This window comes from Vulpes lagopus, chromosome 10, assembly GCF_018345385.1.
Source record: "Vulpes lagopus strain Blue_001 chromosome 10, ASM1834538v1, whole genome shotgun sequence".
Taxonomy (NCBI): domain Eukaryota; kingdom Metazoa; phylum Chordata; class Mammalia; order Carnivora; family Canidae; genus Vulpes; species Vulpes lagopus.
In genome coordinates, this window is record NC_054833.1 from 69,957,937 (window position 1) to 69,972,720 (window position 14,784).

Consider the following 14,784-nt stretch of genomic DNA (forward strand, 5'->3'; position numbering starts at 1 on the left):
AATATTTGGTATCAAGGATGAGCCTCAAATATTACATTTTGGTCAAAGAAAATATTCTATGCCCCCAACTCAAAAGTACACTCAAATCATAAATGCACAGGGGGATTATCCACCATGATGCAGAAGGAACGATACTATTATAGTAAGCCCCAAAACCCCTGTGAGAAGGTAAAAAGTAAGATTTCAAGATACTAAGCTCCTTAATGAAAGAGAAACTTCACTGAATAATTCCTTCCTTTCCTTGAAAAGACCCAAGAATCTTGGCTGTGGGTACCTGGGTGAATGGCTTCTGGGCTACTGAATAATTTATAGGTAATTTAAAACCTTATTAGTTTAACTGCACGTTCTAATCAAATGGTTAAAAAAGAAAACAAAGAAAGAGAAACAATTTGGTGTTATGAGCAAACAGGAAAAGACCAAAGTAGTAAACAACTATGCCTCCCTGAGCTTCTACCTGTAGTCCTAAGTTCAGAGTCTTAGCTTCTTACTTTAGACCAGAAAACGGCTGCTGGGCCCTCTCTGTTTGTTTCACTTGTTCTTAGGGGAAGGTGGTGAGGGAATAGAGCAGGGTCATCAAATGAACAAAGTATATTCATTCCAGTAATGCCAGTGTGATACCAAAGGTCAGGGGATAATCATTCACAGTGTTGTTCTAGTTTCTGTCAGGGAGGTTAGCTCTCCACTGGTCCTCTCCTAAGACTATTACATCAGCAATTACATTACATTACAATGTAGGTGTGCAGAGCTTATCTCTAATTCACCACTTTCCTCTTTAAGAGGAGTGAAAGGCTTTATTACTCTCTGCTTGGTCACTGTCTTACTGAGGAAGACTATTTTAATTAAAGTAGAAATCAAAATAATTCTCTGACTAGGTGTTACTCATGAACACGGTGATCTTTGGTCCATTGTATTTCAAATAAGAACATTACCCGAACCTCAAACATAATGGAATGTCATTTGCTTCTTTCTCGCAGAGATAAAAACAGAAATGTTTCCATACTATATTAATGCAGAGCCTAACACCTGCTTTATCTTTTCTCATCCTTCAAGGTTATTACGCTATCAGAGAGAAAACTATACAAAACCATGCCCTTGTTATCTACTTCTTTCCACCAAATGCTTAAAGTACTTTCCTGATAAAGTGTTACAGCTTTGTGTACTTCTGATGTGAAATGGCTGGCATTTCCGTCTAAGAGTTAACAAGAACATTCTATCCAAGCATCCCAACTGATTAAGAAAATCGATGCTACTCAAGAAGAATAAATTAATTAAAAGAAAGTCACTGTTGATGGTTTATTTTTATTCAACTTAAGTTTTTAGTGATGTCAACAGGAATTCTTTCCAATTTGTATTCTGTGTTAGTACATATGTATGCTGGTATTATGTACATTCGTTCCATAGATATTTACAATTATTATTTTTACAACTCTTGGCTTTGGAAGTTTAATACAAACCATACTGCCCTGACTACTAAAGGAAAAGTGCCCTTCATTAAGAATAAACAAGTGCTTCTTTGGTTGCTTACCATTCTGATTACTATTGCTTATAGTGCCATCTTCTTTCTCAGACTGGCTGTTACTACTGTTTGAGGCAGTTGGGGGAGGGGACGGTGCTCGACTAGAAGCAGCACTTTCACTTTCATCTAGAAGACGATCCATGTAATCCCTTAAAATTAAGTGAAAAAATAATTATTTTCTTATATTAAAAAAAGCTGAAAATTAAAATTCAGGTTAACTTTAAAAGACTTTTATTAATAAATATGTCCTAATTTTCACTTCCATTCATTCCAGTGCCTCATCTACCCCACCAGGATCTGAACATTTAATGGGAAGCTTCTTTTGGTTACATGTTTGTTGGAAAAAAGCATAAGGGCTTTAAACTAGCAAATTTTAGACCCCAATAGGAAGTTTTAAAGCTTTTAAAATTACAGACAAGTGCTCAGAGTGGCTCAACTAAAATCAGAGGATCTCTAAGTGAAGAGAGGGATGATGCCAATCAGGAGTACAAAGCAATTTCTGCACATAGATTGGAATTTTAAAGCTCCTATTTATGTGATAGCTATAGCAATACCTGAAAGACAAATGAGGGCCTACCAATGAATCACTTCCCTGAACATTCCTGGATATCTCCTGTATTACTTTCCGCTAGATCTGAGCTATTAAAAGCTATGTTACTGACCTTACCTGCTGGCTTTGCCAGCATATCATTAGAGGTGAACTGACTTCTTCCCTAAGTCATTCCTGAACTATATGTCATGGGAGGACAGCCGCAGTTAAGTGACTTTGGGTTGGGGTTAGAAGATCTGGGCTAAATACTCATCTCTGAGGTTTAGTGTCTTTACTAGAACATCATGTATGTATCTACCACACAGGGTTGTTATACAAGATGTGTGCAAGAAAGTAGTTTTGTAAACTATGAAGTGCTATGAAGTCACTAAAATCAAGGTCAGCAAACTATGGCTTGCAGGCTGGCCACAATTTTGTGAATGGTATTCTGATGGGATACAGCCACACCCACTCATTTACATAGTATCTATGACTGCACAACAGCAGAGCTGGGTGGTTACAAGAGAACTGAAGGCCCCCAAAGCCTAAAATACATACTCTAGCTCTTTACAGAGAAAGTCTGCTGATACCAGTGCTGGACTAATTTCCCAAAGGCAGGAATTTTAGTCTTTGTTCACTGCACCACCTGTGCCTAAGCTGTGCATGGCACAGAATAGAAGCTCAAGAAAACCTTAAAAACCATATTTTAAAATTCCCTCAGAATAATTATAATAGAAATATTAAGATAAATCTTTAGAATTTCTGAGCTTGGAAGTAAGAATGTGGATAAGAAATAAACAGTGGAAAGGCTTAGGATTTTACTGAAAGTCTGTGGTAATAGTCTAAGAATAGATTATTAAATATAGCTGTAATGTCAAACTACAAGATCACACTGTCCCCTAGGTTATGAGAATATAATAAAGGGACACGAAGCTTTCAACAGCTTGAAGTACAAAACACACATCAAAGAAATGTATATAATCATGACCTAATCAATTTAACATTCTAGGCCTTCCTAATTTTCCTCACCTATAAATAGAGGGAATTAAATCTGATGGTGTTTTAGTCCTCCCTTCAGCTTTATGCCATTCACCGTAACTCCAGAACAATTATGTAATGAATTTGAAGCACACAAAAAACACAAATGAGTATGAATGCCCAAGGGATTCAGAAGTTAAGACTAATAAGAACAGATGATACACCATGAGAATTGCTGGAAATAAATTTGGTATGACAGGAATGGATAATGGAGGATGTGAAGAAAAGCCAAGCAAAGGAAGCTAGATACTGCAATGATACTGTGAAAGAAATTATTATTTCTTAAGGATTAATGGCATCCACAATGCTTAAGGAAGGAGAAGAGTCAGGTGGGCCATCCAGGAGGTCGGAGTAGCATTCCGATAATCAGAACTATGGAGGGTTGATTAACTATTACTTTAAAAATATTACTTAAAGGCTGTTATAGTAAAATCTCTAATTTGCATATGGCTACCAATTCTTCCAGGTAATGACTACAGACAATCTGCGGGAGGATCTTGCAAAGGCTGTTTATAAGGCATAAAAACAGCAAATGTGCTTCATTCTGGTGAACAAACAGAAGGTAAAAATGTAACAGAAAAATGAACAAATATCTTTTAGGATAATGTGTTCTAATTATGGATTTTCACTAAAAAAGGAAGATGAGAAAACTCATTCAAATTTCTCTTATAATAAATGTTCTGTGCACTGGAAGTATAACTATTAACAGGAGGTGGTTCTGGAAGCAAACTAGAAAAGAATCTCCATGTTTACAGAAAACCAATTTTTCTCCCCATTTGGGCAATAACATATAGTCTGTCACAGCTTCTTTTAGAAGATGTACCAGAGCTAAAAGGGAGAAGTAGGAGTAAAAAAATTACAGTTCAGTTAAAAAAAACAAACAAACATAATTTTATGAAACACCTACAGGAGACATTACTGAAGCCCACAACCCATAAAACCATAGGATTCTCACCTATGGGGCAAAACAACAATTGTTCACCTCATACTATTATACCAGGGGACCACAGTAAAATCTTAAAAGCATGAGAAAAGAGATGATACAGGGATTACTTTTAACTGCATCTACTCCACCTACTGAATACTTAAGAGGAATCAAGGTCACAGATATAAGGATCTTCAAAAAGTTTCCAGAAGCTATGGAGGGATTATTAGAGAAACTAAAATGTTTGGCAGCACATCCCTACCTAACCTGTTGAGCTTGACAGCACAGAGGACCAACTAAGCCAGCCCACAACACTTCCCTTGGTGATGCTTTCTGAAAGAGAAAACTGGATGAACCATGGGTCTGACCCAGCATGGAAATTCTTATGTTCTTACTGCTGGTGACGACAGATTGCCTGTAGTTCGTGTGTGAACAATATTTCTGAAATGGGTGAAAAAAATGAAAGATGTTACTAGTGCTTTTCCCTGTAGAATAGCTTGAAAACTGACTATTTTAAGAAATACTCTGAAGAATAAATCGCTGTATCTAGTTCTACATCATTATATCTCAATATCACCAATAAACCATCCAGAAAAAAATTAACTATAAATTTATAATATTAAGCAATTAGATAAAATTTGGAATACTATGTATGAAATTCCACTTTAGCCATCATGAGCTTTGAATAATGGGGGATGAGGCACAGAGTCCAATGTCCCATGATTTCCAAGGGCAATCATACCCATTTATTCCCTTTTAGATAATTTTGCTTTGGAATATAAAGTGATCCTCCAAGGAAGTGACCAGCAGAAACACCTGTAAGTGAACATGACCAAGACATAGTCTAGCCTTTGCAAAAGCACAGTCGAAAATTCATATAAGCCCATTTTTCAAAGGCAGTTATTTAGAGAACCATGAGAACTTTACTGGTACACATTGACCAAATGAAGTCACAACTTAGCATTATTTTTATTTTGTAAGCAGCAGGAAATAATCAAGGATAGTAGTAAAGTTAATTCCATCTTAACAACTCATCAGCATTTTAGAGCAACTCAAAGAGAGACGAGATTGAAGGGTGTGGTTTATTCAATACTCTATGTACTTAGCGGGGATAGTTTTTTTTCCCAAAGCTAGACTAAATGAAGCTAAGAGATTTTGGTGCTTGGGAACTGATACAGCATATAAGGCATTTTGCGCGAAGACTACATATAATAACAACCCACACTCCATATTTCACTGGGAGTAAACTAAAGTTGCAGGACTAATTATTAAATATTTCAGTTAGAGGAAAGGTTTCAGGAAATCTAGGAAAAAAGAAGTCATCATGGACATGTTCTTTCCTCTTTAAAAAACTGTAACAAAAAAGAAAATGAAATTCGACCTGATTCATTATTTCTATGGTCTTTTCTTTTATATCATCTATACCCAAATCTTATTTTACTTCCTATGATCAAAAGTAGACTGGACAAAGAAAAATACTAATTTCCATTCCTTCTTAAAGGGCCTCTATTAGGCATACCAGCCCTATAGCTTTTGAAAAGAGTCTCTTTCCTATTCTCACTGTGCTCATAAGTATTACTAGATTAAAACTATGTGCTTATACTGAATGGAATAGAAATTAAAGTACTTGCTTTGATGTATTTATTGTCTCAAGCAATATGAATTGTAATTTGTTTCATAAGACACTGAAAAGTCTAAATGCCCTATGACAATATGTCTACAAATGGATAAAACTAATGTAAACTCTTACCCTACTGAAAAAGGAAGATTCTAAAAATTACAATTTTCTCAAGAGAAATTCAAGAGCAAAAATTAATGACTCAACAGAAAAAATAAACTCACGTTACACCAGGATGAAGATTATATTTCTTTTTTCCAAATCGTGTTTGCTGAGCAAAGAAATCGTAACGTTCAGATTTTTTCCACATATAATAGAATGCTACACATTCACCAACTGACCTTGTTCGAACCTATAAGAAACAAACACTTGTTTTTAAGAATCATCTCCTCCTTAAAGGAGTTATTTCATGAAAAATATTTGAGGTCTGAAAACAAATTTTTATGTACCGTAAGTAATATATATAATACTGTGTATAAAATACAACATGCAGCAGCTTTGTTAAAAACTGCTCTTTCCCAACTCCCATTGAGAGAAATCATACATTGGCAACAAGTCTTCAGATATTTAACATTATGCTTTTTAAAAAACTATCATCTTAATTTTACTATAAACACTCTTCTATCAAAAATATCTGGAAGTGGCATTTGAGTTAAAATTAGTGTTATAAACAGTTTGCAAATACTTTTACTCACAGGGTACCTAGGGAGTCTACCTTTAAATTTCCTTTTAAAAGATTCTCTTAGTAGTCCCACTGGTGATCCAGACTTTCTAGAAAGGCTGAAAATACTCTATAGTGAGTTGAAAAGTATAATAATAATGCCACTGCTAATTTGTTTTACTAAGTTACTCCAGTAACTGTGCTATACCTATTTGTGTGAATAAACTGCTCCCCTTCCGCAGACATTCAACACCAAGGGGACTGGCAAATGATGTAGACAACATCCCTCTTTTTGCTACTTAGCTTAGAGAACTTGATGTATATAATAAAGTACAGGGAGTTCAAAAGAAAAAAGCTATCTGCATGAGTGCTGGGATGCTAGGCCATATTACTTTAAAACCATAAAATTCTAATCTTGAAGGAGGTATCCTGTGAGACGGATTGCACCCAAAGTCAATTTGATGACATCTTCATTTCAATACCTGACATACATTTTTCTTTCTTCCCTTATGCTTGCACTTTACAAATCCGGCCCATGTTGCTCTAAGACTGAAAGCTGATTTTCAAGGCTTTTTTAAAAAAATAAAGTCAAAAAATAAAAAATAAAAAAATAAAGTCAAACTCCTTTTTTTTCCTCCTTTAGAATTTTATTATGGAAAACTGGAAAGCTATTTTGGGGCATGCAACATTAACAGTCTTATGAAAAATCTTCTATAAAGCAAGCCTACATAGTAGAACTCATGACTAAGATCCAAACTTCAATTCTGGGTATAAAAACAAAGTCTTAATTCTCCTTCTTAAAGAATAACTGTCCTCTTTTTGTTCATTGTAACTAGTAAATTACATATAGATGGGTCAGGTGACTTCTCTAATACTGAAATATCACCATCTCAAATATTTATAAAGAAATCAAGGTCTTACTTCCAATATTATGTTAAACACTTTTTTGGCTAGTCACTTCAAGTCACCTATTAAGTTCTTATTCCCTAAAAAGGGCTTTTGGTGGGGTGTTCAGGGGTTTCTTATTGCTAAGAGCTATCTTACCAGCTTATCACTCCAGGAGTCCCCTCCATAGATAATCCAGCATGGTTTGGTCAACAGTGTTTGAATCCAAGCAGCAGTGCTAGAAAACTCTTTTATCCCAAAATGTTGCTCCATTCAACCATGAAACAATGTATTTTTTTTGTTTTTTACGGTCAGAAACATACATGTTTAATCATTAGTATAATGCACTACTTTCACAGAATATTCCCTTATGTTAGAGGTAATCAGATGGTTTGGACACAAAACTAAGGGGTAGGACACACTTTTAACACCAATGCTAAGACTTAAAATTTCTCTTAGTAGTTATATTTGATGTCAACTATCATAATGAAGATAATCAAGAGTAAACTACTTAGGGATGCTCGGGTGGCTCAGCTGGTTGAAGTCTTGATTTCAGCTCAGGTCATGATCTTAGGGGTTGTGGGATCAAGCCCCATGGCAAACTTCGTGCTGGGCATGGAGCCTGCTTAAGATTCTCTCTCTTACTCTCTGCTCCCCTACCCCTACAGTCTCTCTCTCTCTTAAAAAAAAAAAAAAAAAAAAAAAGCAAACTAGGTAATACACAACAAAAATAAGAAAAATAAACTCACAGGATTTTTAAGCAACTATTTATAGAACATAAAAATAGTTAAATATGTTGAAACAAATTAAGTGGACACTATCCAATTACATCTAGAGATATAAAAAGAAGAATGTGATGACAGACTATTTAGAACTCAGTCAACCCCATCCTAGACAAGCCATCACTCAAAACTCAGATACTATCTTTACGGAAACATGGGAAGCCAAGTTCCTTGTCATTTCTTTTCACTAAAATTGTTATATTTATATAAGCCTAGAAATTACTTAATTTCCTCCATTTAAACTGAGATTTTAATTTTGCACATCCTAATTTCCCACAGACAATACATTTTTCTATTCTATAGAATTGTACAATTACTATTAAAAATCTTACCTGATTTTAGTGTTAAAGAGAATTAAACCTCAAAATAAACCTACAAGTAATTACAAAGTTCTTTTTGGCATACGCTGACATTATAATTGATATTATCAATATGGAATGACAAATGAGTCGTGTTAAATAAAACTGTCAAATTATAAAATTATAATGTATAATATAAAGCTGATTTATTGAGATAGTCTTCTAGAAAATTAAATCTTAATTAAAACCAAATTAAATACTGAGTGTCTGATTTTAGACACTCAGGACTTAAATGTAAAAGAAATTTTAATTGTAAATATTGTCATATTAAAAATGTTTTAAAGTTTCAAGATTATTTTAAAGACCAGTCCTTTAAAAAATGTCACAAGTTTGTGGAAAACAGCTTTAAGTAATTACATTGTATACACACATCCCACCCAGAAGTTGATTAATATGTTTGCATAGCAGTCCAATTCCTAAAGGCTTCAATATCATATGCCAAGAAGTCTAGGTATGCTTATAATTCCTGAAAAACCAATGTATTAGAACATTTATTATAGAATCTTTAACATTAGGAAGTAATTAAGATATAAAATGATCTAGGTTAACTATCTTTTTATAAATGAGAGAACATTTTATCATTACTTACTTTATTAGCCTGAATCAAATGAAAATCCTTCCCATAGGCCTTCAGCCCTTGTTCAAAATTTCTACATTCTTCTTCTGTCCAAACAGATAATTCCTCTGATAAAACAGGAGAGAAAACTGTTAAAGCAATATTTTCCTAAATATTGTACATGGAGTTATAAATAAAAATGTAAGTTTCTAATAACAATAAGGGAAGTATTTTACTCCTGAGCTCTATTTTTGATGGCTGCAAAAGATGAAGTGACAAAAACTCTGTATTTAATAAAATTTTGGGTGATTTGATTCCTAATTCTCCAACCTCAACTTGGATCATTTTCTCCTTTATGATCTAACTATACTAGCCACCTTACATTTCCCTAAATTCACTAGGTTCTTTCTCACTTTAGACTTTGTGATGCTATTATTCCCTTTGCCTATAATCATTTTCTGCCTTACTCTCTTTTCACCTACCTCATTTGTTTACAGCCCAGCAAAAATATCACTTTGTTCTATAAACTTTCCCTAAAAGCCTCACTCTTCCCCCAAATTAGGTTAAGTCCTACTGCAATAAATTTGAGTTATACCCTCTAATTCTCCTTAGAAGAACTCGTAACTATTTCTCAGCTTCCCTAACCTAGGCTCTAAGCACCAATGCGGGCAGGGGTTTTGTTTATAATTATGTCCTCAGAGCTTAGCAGGTCCTCCAATTTTTGTTGAATTGTTTGCTATGTAATGATACATAAACAGTGTTCTTAGTGAAGTAGGGTGAGAGCCATTTTAGACTAAAAAAAATAAAAAACTGGATTGATTTTAGTTATGGCTTCATTACTTATAAATTATGTTTGCCTCAGCAAACGTATTTCAGTTCAGAGATCTCAGTCTCATCATTCTGAAAGTAAGGTAGAAACTGTCACATTCTAGAGTTCATAGGACTATTATTAGCAAGATCAAATAAGAAAATATTTAATAAAAATGCCCTGAAATTGAAATCCATCACGTATTTTTATTGTAGTGGCCTTACTTTCCCATAAAGGATGAACAGCCTTAATCCCATAATGCTCGTTATATGTAAGTTATTTAACAAGTCACAAGTTATTTAACAAGTCACAAGTTATTTGTCACTCAGCAAGTACTTACTGAACTCAGAAAGATCAGGATTATTATTATTTTTTTTTTTTTTAAGATCAGGATTATTAAGCTTAGGATATAACTATGTAGATTGAAGATCTAAAGTTTATTAAATTTCTGCTAAGTCATGAAACCAAATAAAAATGTAATACATTTTTAGCTTACCTCTAGCTGCTTTTACATTAAATCTTAATCTTCTCAATGCTTCTTCTGTGTCAAAATTGCATTTAACCAATTCATATAACGCCTAGAAAAATAAAATGGTTCAGTATGTGACTCTTCACAAAGTTCAAGGCTACAATTTCTTAAGAAAGTAAAAGCTCTTCCTGAATCCAATGTTTGGACAACAAATAATTCTAGTGAATGCAACACACAGAGCACTACAGAAAAACAAATTCAATCCTGATAATTAGTGTCTAAATACTTAGAAAACAGGATAAGCTAATACTCTTAACTTGGCAGGCATACTAGCTCAGAAATTTAAAAATGAAAAGAAACTATTTTATAAAAATCACAAATCCCTTCTTTTTGGCTTTTTGCTGTTCCATTCAAATTTAAATCAGAAAAGCAAAGCATTGATGATAAAAGGCAAAAAAAAAAAAAAAAAAGGCTGTTATCAGGTTCATGGTAGGCATCGGTCTATCATATATCCCTGATAACATTATTCCAGATATGTATTCCCAAGTTGATGACATCCACAGGTTCTTAGGGACATCCAACGGAACTTCAAAAATCCTAATAAGTATGTACACAGGCAAAAGGAGTTTTTTTTATTTTTGGCTGAAATGATACTAATGAAGTGAGTGTGCATGCTAGCTATTTCAGATTCCCCACAGATGACAGTATAGCAATTTTGGTATACAGTATAGAATAATGTGAGAGCATTTGCCTCTATAAATGTAAATCTATAATATACAAATATATATGGTTATTTAGGGAAAATTTTTAGTTATTTCTTTTTTTAAATTGAACTATAGTATAGAACTGTATTATATTAGTTCCAAGTATACAGTACAGTGCCTGAACAACTGTACACATTATGCTATGCTCACAAGAGTCACCATACAAGGCTATTAGAACACCACTGACTACATTCCCTATGCTGTCCCTTTCATCCCTGTGACTTACTCATTCCATAATGAAATAGTTATTTCTTAACGCATGTACCTGTTCATTGTCTTTTATGTGAGATCCTTCAGGAATTGCTTCTACACCTTTCTCATCACCTGTTCTTCTAGATGCATCCTTAAGAAATACAATCACTTTATCTTCTGGTAAGTACTCAGGATCCCACAGGAGCTGATCATCGTTTTCATATACTAAAGTAGTAAAACATAACGTTAAAAAAGGCCAAAAATTGTTCAAGTTTGTGTTAAACCACTATCATTGAATGAACAACTCATACTTAAGAGCCAAAATGTTGAGAACTGAGAGGTAAAGTGTGGTCCTAATACTTGCCCACCTTTGTTCTTGGGCCATATTTATAGCCTTAGCGATTTAAGCAATCTAAAGAGAGAGATACCACTTGATAGCTCTCATCACAAGCTAAAATGACTTAGCTTGATTTTACCAACTCCAAGATTTCTTGGTTTGAATAGTACCACCACCACTCACTACATATATGACCCTGGGCATACAGTATGACCTGCTCTCTGCCCCATCTGCAAAATGAGGATAAAAACACTATCATAAAGAGTTGTAAAGATTTATACCACTTTAGAACAATTCTGGCATATATTAAGGTTCAATGGATGTTACCTATAATAATAATTTTTGAAGTAAGATATCTAGAAGAATGCTCACCAAATATCAACACTGTTTATTACTTGGTAAGATTTGGGGTAATTTTTCTTACTTTTATGTATTCTTCTATGAAACTTAAAAATGTATTATAATGAACATAAATTATTTTCATAAAACAAAAGTCTTTCCTTTTTTAAAAAAAGCATGTAGCTTTTATCAGAATTCCCATTATAATAAGACTAAAGCCTAAATCCCATCATGATTTACAAAGTGAAAGGAAAGGAGGAAAACCTAAGATGAGAGAGCCTTATGTGATTCTAAGTGACAAGATGATGGAAACATAGATAAAATTAAGGAACAGTCACAAGACAGGAAAAAATACAAGAAATGTGGCACCATTGCAGCTAGGTGAAGAAGATGTTTCAAGGAGTACTAGACTGGTTCAATGCTGTTAAATGGCCAATATGAAAACTGAAATAGGTATGTTGGATGTACTAACAAGGAGGAGGAGGTTTCAGAGCTGCTTCTGTGCAGAGACAGAAGCCAAGGCCACACCGGAGATGACTGAAGAGTAAATGGAAGGAGAAGAAAGCAAGCAGAGGACTTCTGAAAAGTTCAGCTGCAAGAGAGGAGATGGGGTAACATCCAGAAGAAAGTTTCTGGTTTTGTTGGCTTTAAACGTGGGAGACAGTTACTTAAATGACAACAGAAAGAGGGCCAGCTAAAGAAAAATTGTGAATTTAAGAGATAGAGGCTAACTGATAGCACCAAAGTTCCTGTGTTATGAAAAAGGAATAAACAGCTAACTAAGCATCTCCTATGTATCAGGCGCTATGTTAGGTATTTTCATATAAATTACCTTGTCTCACACTCCACCACCACTACACATATACACTTTAAAATATCCTTCTATCTTTCTGTTCCCCAAAACAGATACATTCTTCTTTAAAGTACAAGGACAATCTCTAGAAAATCTTCACTAGTAAATCTCATTCCTTTTCTAACCTGATAATATAATCTTAGTCAAACTTTAAATTGTAAATACAATAAAAATGTCAAGATAAAGTGAATTTGGATACACTACTGATTTTTGTTCTCTGCTTAGCCTCTGTTCACCAAGGGGCGGGGGATATAGTTTTCATGTTCTTCAGACTGATGGGTGGAAGGTGGACAAGGTCTTACAAAGGAAACCCTAAGAATCATGGAAGGTGATCTCTGAGTCCTTGTGTTCTCCCACTTAAATATCCCTATGTTGTGCCTATGAAATAAGCACAAATGACCTGGAAGGTATTTCTGGAATCATTCTGTAAGTTTTAGGTAGCCAAAGGATGCAGGGACATTTAAAGTAAGTACACAAACAACAGCAGATGGCGCTAAGTGATAAGCCAGACCCCGAACTGTAACAAGACGGCCAGACAGGCTGACCCTGAGAACACATCTCATTTTATACAATTACAACATACTAAAAAATAACCATGGATGAGAACAACTAGTATTACCACAGAGAATAAACCACATTGCCTTTACTGGTTCCAGAGATAGACCAAATTATTTTCCACTTGTTTCACTCTAAATAAAATATTAGTTTTGACTATGATCTAGATAAAACAGGCAACACCACTGATTTTTATTAAATGTCTGTTGTAGAACAACTAAACAACTAAAATGCCAAGAAATCAGAAGAACATCACTATGGTAAAACACACTAAAATACATGAGAAATAACATCTGTAAGTAAAATATAAAAACTATAAAAGCAACAAAAAGAAACAAATACCCTTTATTAAATGGTTTTGTAATTACATGATGGATTTTGAAAGATCACAATTACTGAAATGTAAGAGCATCTTCTGAAACTATTTCTAAATGAATTATGAAGCCTAAACATTACAATCTTTAAAAAGCAACCACAAATATATAATGGTGGATACAACCTAACATGTGATTCTAAGTAAGTGAGAGCTCTGCAGACAGGAGCATACTTAGTGTATTAACATAAGTTAGCTAGGGAAGTGCTTACTATGGCATTGTAAGTAACAAATTAAGCTTGTCAAATAAAATGGGTTGTCAAAATAATTTAACAAAGTTCACTGGGTGTGTGGGGAGTGGGAGGTACTAATGTAGATACCTGAGAAACCACCACCAAAAACCACAAACTTCAGCAATCTGGGAAACTAATTCCCAATGAATAAATTTATTAACTTTCAGTTTTAAGAAAAAAAGTGTTATTCTACTTTTAATACCTTAATAAAAATTCAATCTAATCAATACTTTATGAGGCTAAAAATGCATAATTAGTTATGGTATAATAATGAAGTTTACAACAAAAATTCCCACATTCTTTAAGTCACACTGTGATTAATGAATGACCTACATTTTAAGTTGTCTAACAGAGCTTTTCTAAATACAGGCTAAATGAACTGCCTTTTCAACAATATTATCATCAACTAAAGATAACATGTGTACATTTCTCAGTAACAATCAGTAATTTTTCACGTGTTCATTAGAAACAATTTACATGGTCCTTTGCTATTCACTACTTCCTAATTTCTAGCCATCATTTCCTTACTCTAAAATTCTACCATGCAAGCATCAAAATTAGGGAAGTACCTTAGCTCCTTCCTTTGACCTTTATCCCTATAAGTAGACTAACTAATTCTCAGTCTAGTTCAGGGTTCTCCATCTCAGCAGTACTGACACTTTGGGTAAATAATTATCGGGTGGGGGTAGGGCGTGGGGCAGTGATAGCAGCCCTCTGTTTTAAGATGTTCACCAGCATTTAATTCAGTCTTATCACAAGAACTGCAGTGTTCAGTTTAGTACATGAAAGAAACAAAACACACAGGGAAATGAAAAATCATGCTTTTCATCTACTCAACACTTCTTTGGGAATTAAATCATTTCCATTTGGTCTGAGTGGGGCTGACACCACACCCTGGAGCCCCAAGAACACATAAATGAGCCAAAGCAAGTCAGAATACTCACTCTTCTCTCTCGTCACAGTAATTACTTCTGGCTGAGCGTGACTCAAGC

At 34.3% G+C, this 14,784-nt stretch overlaps 1 protein-coding gene across 10 annotated transcripts in view; it reads right to left on the reverse strand.

Moving 5' to 3' along the window:
- The window catches only part of MIER1 (MIER1 transcriptional regulator), a 58,847-nt gene that overhangs the window by 3,761 nt on the left and 40,302 nt on the right, over window positions 1-14,784 (reverse strand). For all 10 annotated transcript variants that reach the window (XM_041770200.1, XM_041770208.1, XM_041770203.1 and 7 more), the window contains 5 exons: window positions 11,176-11,327; window positions 10,174-10,255; window positions 8,903-8,997; window positions 5,851-5,978; window positions 1,526-1,665 (listed from right to left, as the gene is read on the reverse strand). In XM_041770200.1, coding sequence (XP_041626134.1) covers window positions 1,526-1,665; window positions 5,851-5,978; window positions 8,903-8,997; window positions 10,174-10,255; window positions 11,176-11,327 — 597 coding nt within the window. The remainder of the gene's footprint in view (window positions 1-1,525; window positions 1,666-5,850; window positions 5,979-8,902; window positions 8,998-10,173; window positions 10,256-11,175; window positions 11,328-14,784) is intronic.